This window comes from Acomys minous, assembly GCF_964271855.1.
Source record: "Acomys minous genome assembly, chromosome: 14".
NCBI classification, from domain to species: Eukaryota; Metazoa; Chordata; class Mammalia; order Rodentia; family Muridae; genus Acomys; species Acomys minous.
Window position 1 is genome coordinate 22650002 of NC_140496.1, and position 12261 is coordinate 22662262.

Genomic DNA, 12261 nt, shown 5'->3' on the forward strand with positions numbered 1-12261 from the left:
GCCTGGAGCTCCCTGTCTAATCAAGATATCTTCAAACTTGCTACAATCCTGCTTCTGCCTCCTAAATCCTGGGATTACAGATAGGTGCCCACTGTGTCAGCCAACTGCTGGATTTTAAGAAGCTACAAGTTCATCTGATTCATAACTAGGTAAGAACTGAAGCAAGAAGAAATCTATCTTATATGTATTTTAAAAATCTGAAAACATTTGGAATATACTTCTGTGGTACAGTGCTAGCCCAAGGCCTTGGGTTCTATTCCAGCACATACTAGCACCCCCCCCCCCACAATTTAGTTAGCAGAAAAAGAATTTGCACTTCTTTATGTTAAACTTAAGGATGATAGTAAGTTATTAATTTTTTTCTCATGTCAGGAATTAATTCTAGAGAGGGTTTTATTTTGTTTTTGTTTGTTTAAGCTGAGAAATATTATTTAACTATAAATTGGAATAGACATTGTCTCTGTTTTTGTAAATAAATAGAAAGATTAAAAAAAAAGAAATGGTAACAGAGATAGTTTCCTAGCACCCATATAGAATCTCCAAAAACAAAGAAACAAATGCTCATCCGCCTTTAACATCAGAAGGCTTTATGCAGCACACACAGAGACTGAACCCCTCACTGTCTACCTCCTCACTAGAGCAGCCTGACCATTCACGTCTCCATTAACTCTCCTTCTGGGTGGCTGTCTTCTACAGTTCTCTTGCTTACAAAAGTATCAAATACAAAGCAAAGGGAGAAGACATCAGTTCTATTTTAGGTCATATTTGCTTACACATGATAACTTTAATAAAATGACACATGACTTCTACCACCATTTTTCCCCTCTGAAAACTTGCTATTTTTATTTTTCCTAAATCTTGCATTATCTCCAATTTCTCACTGCCTGCCCCTCCTGTGCACATTGCCCTATTCTTCTGTCTTTTACACAGAAGAGGCAGCTTTTGGGAAAGCCACTTTGATACACAAGACTTGATAATTAAAAGGTAGAGGGAGGAAATGTGAGAGGTGCGAGAACAAGAGATGGAGGGATTTGGTGGAGAGAAGGAATTTTATAACCAGCTCTGAGCTGTTAACAGATGCATCCCTGTTTGAGGACCAACACCCAGCAAACACTGTGCCAGGGCAACATGTATAAATAAAGACAACACTACATTATCGGTACTAGTCACTGGCTAGTTAACACATCATCAAGAGAGTGAATATATTACCTGTGTCCCCAGTGGAAAGACGTCTGATTTCTGAGCTGGGGTGCTGCTGGCCTGGGCTGCAGAAGGGCTGCCTAGGGACTCCTTTGTTTCCCGGTTGGGGAAGGGGATAAAAAGTCCTTTGTTTGAGTCTATATCAAAAGAAAGGAATACAATGAAGTTCTTAGCATGTCTTACAGAAAGATACTGGAGGGGAAGTCATATGACTGGGGATTAATTCATGGTGTCACCGCGTAGAAACCATGCGAACTTGGCAAACTGCTTCAGCTTTCTGAATTCTCTTACTCCGTTAGTTCAACCGATGATGAAACTTATACTACCTGTCTTTCAGTGTTGAAGGGAGGCAAAACAAGGTCATGGACAGGAAACGCTCTCCTGCGCTTGAGGTGTTCTGTAGACAGTCAGAAAGTAAACAGCACTTTGCACACTTCCTACTGAGCTAGTAATGAAGTCTGACATCAGTCCAGGAGCTTCCTTCCACGGCAGATGCAGAGAACAGACTCTGCTCTATACACATTTCCAGGGCTCTAATCAGACCGCACTGCACTGATTCATCATCAAGCCTGGCTCTTTCTGCCTTGGTTTCCTTACGTGTAAGAAGAGAAATCTGATCAGAACCTATTTCATAAGGGATGCTAAACTCTTAGGTTTCCTGGTATTTCTTACACATGATTAGAGAAATAATTTTTTTTAATGAAAAAAAAAATACACCTTCTAGTGTTAAACACTCTGGAAGTTCCCATTTGAACTATGTGGCACACGACTGTCATCCCAGTGTGAGAAAGGCTGGAGCAAGAGGCTCCCGAGCCTGGTCTTTGTAAGTTCTAGGCTGGCCTCTATCTTCTGGAAGAACTTTTGAAAATGAGTACTTTGCATTGGTTTAGGGAAATTCCTTTATTTATTTGTTTGTTTATTTTTAAGCAGGATTGTGCAAGAATCAAAGCAGTTTCAAAATTTTGGTCCTTCTTCAGGCAATGCATTCTTCTGCAAGTTTTCTGGCAGCAGAAAACTACCAAGAGCCAGTGTGAATGAAAACACAGAACGACAGCGCCCTTAGTCCATTTGGGGCTCTGAGATATGTCCTATTTCTGGGTTGCCTTCTGGGTTTGAAATGTTGTCTGTAAATACAAGATATCTGAGTTTGGTAAAACTACCTTTCTGAAAATATGAAACTGTTAAGCTTTCACTGTGAACAAAGCAAGGCGAAGCAGAGACTGGTTGTTGCAGCCTGAGCGTTGGAGAAAAGCAAACTGACTTAGGTTCAGCCTCCTCTCATCCTTACCCTGCAGAAGGTGACTCTGCGCAGCACTTACCACTGGTTTGCAGCCTCCTGGGTTCTTTTTCTTTCCTTCAACCTAATTTTTAGCAAATCCTCCATAGTCTGAGCTTTTTGCCAAATGCTAGTGTCCTCTCTCTCTCTCTCTCCTCTTTCCTTCCTCCTCTTCCTCCTCCTCTTTCTTCTCTCCCCATCTCTTCCTCCCTCCCCCTCTCTTCCTCCCTCCCCCTCTCTGTCTCTGTCTCTGTCTCTGCCTCTCTCCTCTAAAGACAGGGTTTCTCTGTGTAGTCCTGGACTTGAATCCAGAGATCACCTGGCTCTTTAATCCTGAGTGCTAGGACTAAAGGCATATGCTACCACCGCTGGGCTCGGATCTCTTTTAATGTCCAGCCACAAATTTCCTGAACAGAGTTCCCCATAAAAGTACAAACATACACAAGCAGGATTTGTAAGCAGACTTACTATACTCACTTCTAAGGGTTCTCCTGCTGGTACCTCTCCAATCTGGGCATTGGCATTCCGCCTCAACCAACCCCTCAAAACAGAAACCTGTTCTTGGATTCCCACACTGAAATCACAGTCAGTCATCAAATGGTACAGAATCACTCTTCTTGGGGTTAGTCAGAGGAGAATTTCCTTTTGATTGAGATGTAATTACTGTACTATTGCTTTCATCCTAACAGAATACCTCTCAGTGGCTCTTAGTATATTCACAAAGCTGAGCAGCTATCACCGTGATGCTATTCCAGAACAATTTATTATTCTAAAAAGAAACCCCATAGTTGTTATGACCAAGTCTCCCTTTCCTGCTCCCCCCTCAAACCCGTCAATACACTGTCAGTCTGCATAAGCTTACCTGTTCTACGTATCTCATACAAATGAAATCATACAAATATGGCCTTCTGCATATGGCCTTCCTTTAGCATGATGGTTTCAAGATATAGCCTATAGCATATCTCAGGAATTCCTGCCTTTCTTGGCTGAATACTACTCCTTATATAGATATACCACACTTTGATTTTTCATTAATCAGTCAATAGGTTTTTTGGCCATTATGGATAATGCTGCTTTGTTACTGTACAAGTGTCTGCATAGACATGTGTTTCTATTTCTCTCAGTTAACAGCAGTGTGGAATTTTTGATAATTGCATTTAACTTCTTGAGGAGTTGCTAAACTACTTTCCAAAGATGATGTATAATTTTACTCTCCTATTAGCAATGTATGAAGGATCACATTTTTCCACATCCTTGCTTTTACTTCTCTGTCCTTCTGAGTCTTGTAATCCTAATGTGTATGAAGTGGTTACGGTTTGCATTTCCCTGGTGGTTAGTGGTGTTTCATGTGCTTGTTGGTCAGTTGCATATGATTTTTTTTGAGAAGCATGTATTTAAATCATTTGCCCACATTTTAGACAAGCTGTTCATCTTTTTGTTTGTTTGATTTTTGGCTTTTCAAGACAGGGTTTCTCTTTATCTTAGCCGTCTTGGACTTACTTTGTAGACCAGCCTGGCCTTGAACTCACAGTGATCCACCTGCTGTGCCTCTCGAGTGCTGGCATTAAAGGCGTGAGCCACCAAGCCTGGCTTTAGCTGCTAATCTTTTTTAAAAATAGTGTATTGATTGTGGTTGTGTGGGTGCCAAGATGAACAACAGGCAGCACTTAGGAGCTGAGTCGCCTTTCTCTCGTTGGGAGGCAGGGTCTCTCATTCCTGCTGCTCTGCTGTATACACAACCCTCTGCCTCCCTAGTGCTGGGATTACAGGCACGCGCCACCAGGCCTGGCTGGTAGAGACACTTTGAAGAACAAGTCTTCCTCCACAGCAGGCTGTCTCCTCAAACTTCTTATATCCCCTTTATCTCACTGTGAAACTGTAATAAAAATTAAACTCTGACTTAAAAAACATGCAATAACGTTCACATTAACTGGAAATCACTGAAGAAAAGTTTCCTACCATAATAGATTGCCATGAATTGTAATTTCAGTATCCTTGTACTTTTATCTCTTCAATAGCTCTTGAATACTTTATTCATAATTTCAATTCTTTTAAAATTTAACTTTTACAACAAAGCAAACCCAGGCAACAACAACAACACCTCAATGTTTATCTCCAGGTTTTCTTTTCGTCCTTGAGGATTTATCTGGCTGTACTTCGTCTTCTGTAGTCCCACTATTATTGCTCTATTCAGATGGGTCCTCTTTTGATTGACTCTAGCTTGAGTTTCTCTCTAGAGACACATATAATCATGCCTCTTCTTTAAAAACAAACTGCTACCCACTTCCACATGAGCATAAAAGTGAACAGTTACTATTACGAGGCTCTTTGCCATGTCCTTATCTGCCACCGCTATACTGGCTGACCTGACATGCCTGGGCTGCTGCTGCTACGTCTCTCCTCACTTCTCAGATGTGGATTTGCAGCTTCTTTTCTACTTTGACAACCCTTTCTTCTGTGCGCACTGAGTGCCCTACTCGAGAACCTCCGTCTGGTGAAACCTTCCCCAGGCCCCAGTCAGTGCTGGAACGCCGCTGCTTCCTTTCCACTTCTCTGTCACTGTGGTGTTCTTATCTCAGCCTGACTTATGACCTAATTAGCTGTGTAAATTGTTCTGGACTGGATGTATAAGGAGATCTGACACTATTGCTAGGCTAACGCAAGTTCTGCCCAGTAAGACACACAGAGCTCAGTTGCTCTCCTGTGCACTGTAGTGGAGATCGCTACTAATCCCTGCTGTAAAAGTCCCTGATCGCACAACAGCCTTGAAAAGCTTTCTATATGAAAGAGAAGTGCACTTCTTCTGTCTTGTTTTAAGGCAGCATTTTGAGAAGTCTCTGCCATTCCCTGCTCACTTGTATTCCGGTACAACACCATCATGACTAGATTGAGATGACGAGCATCAGCAAGTTGAAATGGATAGCTGTTAACGAGAGATCAAGACGACCGTGGAACTCGACGGCTGAGTTAACTGCTGGGACCAACATGGTTGAAGGAGAGAAGCAACACCTTCAAGTTGTCCTCTGACCTCCACACCGTGTGCAAGCGTGAGGACCAGAGTTTCGATCTCTAGCAGCTACGTAACAATTGGGTGGGCACAGCAGCTCGCCTGTGATCCTAAAGGCGCAGGTTGGCTGGCTGAATTGGCAAGTTCTGCGTTCAAGTGAGAGACCCTACCTAATTTATAAACAAGATGGAAAATGATCAAAGAAGACACTTGACATCAACCTTCAGCTTGTTTTTATGCCTCTGCCCAAACATGTGCACCCACGTATATACTAAATATGTACACACAGTCACGTACAACACTCACATATGCAGAATTAAAAATAGGTAGAGAATGATTGAGAAAGACCCATCAACTTCTGGTCTCCACACACATGTGCACATGCACTCACATACATGTACACACACATACAAAAGAGGCATTTCAGTTTTTTAAAAAATCACAGTCTTTTTATAGATTAATTTTAAAGGTTTTGCTAAGTGAAAAGACTTTGAATTGGGTCATAAAGACAAGTAGAGTTTGATGAAAGCTTTTCAAAGGAGTGACATTAGTTTGCAGAGGAGAGACAGAGGAAAGACTCCACGGGGGAGGTGGAGCATTGCACACTGCAGTGGAGAAACAGGGGATAAGGCTTCAGGGGAAGCTGAAGAAAAGTTGAGGCCCAGGTCCTGGGGAACTTTGTATAAGGGTTAAGGAGGTTAAGGCTGATGCAGCTGGGTGGGAGCCATCAAACCTTTCAGCGGGAGTATGTAATTGATTATCTCAGCTGTGTTTTAAGAGAATTAATCTGGCATCAAAGTACAAAATTAATGAAAAAAGCCACAGGAAGAACTTTGGTGATATATAGATTGCATTTGGCATCCAAATTCTGCCTCTTATTGTATAAGTAGGTATAAGTAGGCCAGGCTACTTCACCTCTCTGGGTTTCAATTTCTTCAGCTGTCAAACCACCCTCAAGGCTGTGAGGATGAGATGAGGTCACAGGCAGCACCTCAGCCAGAATTTGTGCTCAGTGTATTAAGCAGACCTGTTACACAGAGACTGCTAAGACACAGGAAGGAGGGCTCAGCATCACACTGAACAATATGAACTCAGAGCTCAGATGGGGCGGCAGCAGCGAACCCTGGTGCCGGTTAGGTTTTGTTATTGTTTGTTTGCTTGACAACTTGACACAAGTTAGAGTCACCTGGGAAGAGGGCACCTCAACCAAGAAAATGTCTCCTTCAGACTGGCCTAACAGCTTGTCTGTGGGACGTTTTCTTGACTTGACGATTGATATGGAGAGCCCAGCCCATTGAAGCATTGTTACCTCTGGGAAGATAGTCCTAGGTTGTATTTAAAACAAACAAACAAGCAAAAAAACCACAAACAAACAAAACAGAAACAAAAAACAAAACAAACCCGAGCTAAGCAAGCCCTGGGGAGCAAGCCAGTTAGCAGTGTTCCCCCATGGTCCCCGCTTACAGGGTTCTGCCCTACTTGACTGAGTTCTTGCCTTGGCTTTCCTCAATAATAGACTGTGGTTAGGACCTGTAAAGCAAACAAATCCTTTCCTCTTCAAGTTGCTTTTGGTTGTGGTGTTTATCATAGCAATACAAGGAAAACTAGGACAACACCCATGTGATTCTGAGCCAAGATAATAGCAGAGTTGGGATGATTCCCATGAAACACAAGAACTGTTTAGGCTTTGTTTGCTCTGGGGGGACATTCAGCTTGAGGGGCTGGAAAGTTAGACTGAGATGATTTTAGTAACAGAGATGAGGGACCGGCACAGCTGCCAAACTAGGCTAATAGTTTAGAAAATAGAAAACATAATAAATATAATTACTTCACAAATAAAATGTGAAAATGGGTTAGATCAACAAGCACAGTGGGGGCAGAAATAAGAGGGGGCTTAAAGATACAGCCTGAGCTGCTTATTTTGAGGGTGTGAGAAGAGTGCCAAAGACTGTGTGCTTGAGAGAACAGGACAAGAATGCAAGGCAGTGGACATTCCCTGCTTACTCAAAAGCACTGTTTGAACACCTGAGCTGCTGGGAGCTGTACTGGAGGAAAGCCTGAGGCATGATCCTTCATATGGCTTAACCACACGAATCATATTGCATTACCCAGAGTGCTTACTGGCCATCCTCCCCAAGGACCTAGCACAAACACAATTTGCAGTGGGAAACAAAGCTCTTTAATGTCTCAAAGCAGCAAGATAAATTTTATATTGAAAAATTAGGCAACAGATGGTACCTCAAAGAACCTTTGGAAATGGGCTGTCTAGTGCAGCCGTGTTTTCTCAGTAGAGACTGTAAACTTAGACGTTGTAACTCAGGGAGTGAGTTCTTACATGCGCTAATGATGCATTGCTGTAATTCAGCCTACGTAAGTAAGGGGCAGTCAAAGTGTGCTTTAAAGTACCTTTCTCACCCGAGAGTGGATATGTAAGTGTACCTAGGAAAAACCTAGGCTATGTAACATAGTTATCTCCTTTGTGGTAAGATTCCGAGTAAGCAGAATCTTTGCATTGCATTTCAACATTTCCCAAAATTATTTAAAAATTGCATCTAATTGCAATATAAAAGTGCTTTTTGATTCAAAACAAAGCAACCCATGTTCCTGTATTTTATATTCACTGAAACATCAATGGACAAAAAGAAAAAGGAAATTCTACGAAAACGACTTAATAAATGTTTAAGTCTATCCATGTTAAACATGGATAGATTAAAAATTCAGGAAATGAACCATTATACATTAGCAACTGAAAACATTTACTGTCTAAACCACACAGCTAATCTTTTGCTATTACCGTTCTTTCTGGAACTCTGGAAGATCTACTGCCGTTTAGAGTCTGAGTACAGCTGAGTGGGTCTTTCAAAGGGACAGAAAACTTGAGGCAACATGAAGCTCTCTTAAGTGAAGGTCATCTGATTTCGACGGCAGCAGAGCGGGAGGCTAATGCACCAGGGTGTATCAGGTACAGTGGGGAACTTGCTCCCTGTCTGAGCCATGACCACCTTAACTGTCCTGGACTACCAATGTGCTGCTTCCAAAACTCCCTGAAAATGGGCTGTCTAGGGGGCTGGAGAGATGGGTCAGTGGTTAAGAGCACTGGCTGTTCTTTCAAAGGTCCTGAGCTCAATTCCCAGAAACCACATGGTGGCTCAGAACTGTCTATAATGTGATTTAATGCCTTCCTCTGTCATGCAGGCAGAGCCCTGTATACATAATAAATAAACAAATCTTAAAAGAGAAAAAAAGAAAATGGGCTGTCTACTAAGGCAGTTTATTCTCCATAGAGATTGTACATTTTAACTCTTGGAATTAATTTTTTTGTCTGTGCTAATGAAATAATATTATATTAGTGGAGTCTAAGTCAGTTCATGCAAGAAGAGGCAGTTAAGTTGCATTTTGCAAACACGAGAGATTCTGCGGCTGAGAAGGTGCTTGGTTGGGAATCCTAGGAGGCTCAGGGTGTTGGCAACAATGGATGCAGCTGAGTCACCAGTCTCTAAGGAAATCAATTATCTTAGCGATCAATGCCCAGGAGCCTGTGGGGTGGGTAATGTAATTTTATGGTGTACAAATCATGTAAGGTGATGTAAATGAAACAGAATTCTCTGAATATACAGCTTGTGTTCTGAAAGGTCCTGGGTCCTTCTGGCAGTCAGAAACAGAGAGGGGGGAGGGAGAGAGAGGGGGGGGATGGGAATGCAGCCAGAAAAATACTGGGCTTTAAATCTGTGTTTTCACAACCACTTTGTCTTCCTTCCACCCAAGATTGGCTATGACAGCAAAGACAACTGATGTCTCGGTTATTTTAGGATTACAGAGACAATGCTGACCTGTTTCCATCCTGGTGTCAACCTCAGGGTTGACTTTTGATGCAGAGCCCTCATCTGTCACACAGGTTTTCAGTGTCTTCTCCCTAGAGCTGTCACAGAGAAGGATTTATTTAAAACTCAAAAGAAAGCTTCTGAGACCACTGGTCTTTGCTGCTTAGAAAATATTAGTTCTTTATTTTCTCCCAAATGCTCTAGGACATAATAATATTACTATGCTTTACAGATATCTCAGGTGAGGCCATGATTTTTTTTTTTTTTTGGTCTGTTTTTTCTTGTTTTTCCAGACAAGGTTCCTCTGTGTAGCCTTGGCTGTCCTGGAACTCTCTCTGTAGATCAGGCTGGTCTCAAACTCAGAGATCCACCTGCCTCTGACTGGGACTAAAGATGTGTGCCACCATTGTCTAGCTTGAGGTCATAATTTTTAAAAATTCAGAGTATTTATTCAGAAAATTATGATAAAAAGAACATCAACCTTTAAGTGGGAAAGCCATAAAATTCAGAATTTCTGTTTTCTTCTTTCTTTCTTTCTTTCTTTCTTTCTTTCTTTCTTTCTTTCTTTCTTTCTTTCTTTCTTTCATTCAGGTTTTTTGAGACAAGGTTTCTCTGTGTAACAGTCCTGGCTACTATCCTGGACTCGCTTTTATAAACCAAGCTGGCCTTGAACTCACAGAGATCCGCCTGCCTCTGCCTTCCCAGTGCTGGGATTAAAAGTGTGGGCTACCACGCCGGGCTCTTTTTTTTTTTTTTTTTTTTTTTTTTAAGATTTCTTTATTTATTACTATGTATGCAGTGCTCTGCCTGCATGTACACCCGCAGGCCAGAAGAGGGCATCAGATCATATTATAGACGGTTGTGAGCCACCATGTGGTTGCTGGGAATTGAACTCAGGACCTTTGGAAGAGCAGCCAGTGCTCTTAACCTCTGAGCCAGAATTTGTTTTCTTAACTGAAATTTAACAATTTTTAAAAAGCTTCTTACTACTATTATCCCCCTTTTATAGGTATGGAAACTGGGACTCAGAGAAGCTTTAAAAACTTCATCTAATACTGGAGAGCTGTAAGACACTGTAAAACTGGACATAGAACAACTTTTTTTTTATTTCATTTTTAAAGGCAGGGTTTCTCTGTGTAGCCCTGGCTGTCCTAGAACTCACAGAGATCCCTCCTCCTATCTTTAGCATTGGGATTAACCATGCGCCACCACGGCCTGGCTATAGAACATTTTAAGCTCTGACTTAGCAGTCACTTAAAGGGACTTAAACAGCTTTAATAGTGGAATTCTTCATGTAAGTAAAAATTTTATCCAGTTATACATTGATTTATCTCTCTTACTGCGGTAAGCAGGAAATTACACTATATTTAAAATAGGATTTTGTTTACTGTGTAAATGCTACATACATATTTTAAAGGAACTATTCCATTTATGTAAGGTAAAATTATTCTATGTAAATTAACCATAATAAATATTATATTTAAAAATAGGAGCTGGGCGTAGAGGCTCAAGCCTTTAATCCCAGCACTTGGGAGGCAGAGGCAGGTGGATCTCCATGAGTTTGAGACCAGCCTTATCTACAAAGTGAGTCCAGGACAGCCAACGCTACACAAAGAAACCCTGTCTCAAAAAACCAAACCAAAACAAAACAAAAACAAAAAAACCCAAGGGTAAAATAGAAAGTTAAGGATATTTTCTAAAGGTTACACTATGAAACAAAGATCAGAGCAAAGATGGCTAAAATCACTTGGAAAAGAAGATGTCAGCTTTGCAGGTATTGGCTTCATTTGATGATGAGGATGATGATGATGATGATGACGATGTACATAATGCGCATGAATGAGCAGGTATGTCACTGTATGTGTTTGGAGGTTAAAAGACAACTTTGTGGAGATGCTTCTCTTCTCCCATCTTCCTCCTTCCTCCCCAAGACAGGGTTTCTCTGTGTGTCTCTGGCTGTCCTGGACCACTCTCTACAGAGCAGGCTGGCCTTGAACTTGCAGAGACCCACCTGCCTCTGCCTCCCATCTCCTCCTGTCATTCGTGGGTTCCAGAGAGCAAACTCAGGTCTCAGACTTGCATAGCAAACACCTTTAGACCTACTAAGCCATCTGATCAGCCCTGTTTTTCATCATTAAACATTTTTTCTAGCACTTTCTATATATCAGGCATTGCTATAGGCACTACAGATACCACAGTAAACAAGGTCCTTATTCTCATGAGTTTATATTCTAGAGAGGGGGAAGAAAATAAGTAGGCAAACAACAGGGGCTAATAATTGTAGGATATTTCTTTTGTGTGAGTGTGTGAATGTGGAGGTCAAAAGTTGGTGTCAAATGTCTTCCTCCATTACTTTCCATCCAGTTTTCTTTAGACTTAATCTTCCAAGGAGCCTGGAGCACGTCTCTTTGGCTAGGCGGACTGGCCATGAGCCCGCAGATCCTTTTGTCTTTGCTTCTTCTGTACTGGGGCTACAGACACGTGCACCATGCCTGTTTTGATTAGTTGATTGATTGTTAATGTGGATTCGGGGGCTCAACACTAATGTCCACATGTTTATGCAGCAGACACTTTCCCTGACTGAGTCACCTCAATCCCCATAGTATATTTATTTCTGTGTGGTGAGTAATACATTAGACCAAATGAAGAGACTAATAAATACATTCATGTATATTTAGAATACACAGAAAAATATTACAAATAAAGAGCAATAGCAAAATATAGAGTGATTTTGACTTTAAGATTATTTTTACATTGTGAGGAAGCTCTAATTTTAAAAACTAACAAAGCTCTCTATGAGTTTGAGGCCTGCCGGTCTACAAAGAGAGTCCAGGACAACCAGGACTACACAGAGAAATCCTGTCTTGAAAAAAACCCAAACAACAACAACAAACAAACAAAAACCTAATGAAGCTAATTTAAAGATTTTCAAATTTCATTTGTTCATTTCTGTGATG

General features: G+C 41.4%; 1 protein-coding gene across 6 annotated transcripts in view; it reads right to left on the reverse strand.

The window, feature by feature from the left end:
• LRRC36 (leucine rich repeat containing 36) overlaps positions 1 to 12261 on the reverse strand; it is a 55897-nt gene that overhangs the window by 25616 nt on the left and 18020 nt on the right. For all 6 annotated transcript variants that reach the window (XM_084755514.1, XM_084755518.1, XM_084755517.1 and 3 more), the window contains exons 5-6: positions 9314 to 9402; positions 1210 to 1337 (exon numbers count right to left, since the gene is read on the reverse strand). In XM_084755514.1, the coding sequence (XP_084611640.1) occupies positions 1210 to 1337; positions 9314 to 9402 (217 nt within the window). The remainder of the gene's footprint in view (positions 1 to 1209; positions 1338 to 9313; positions 9403 to 12261) is intronic.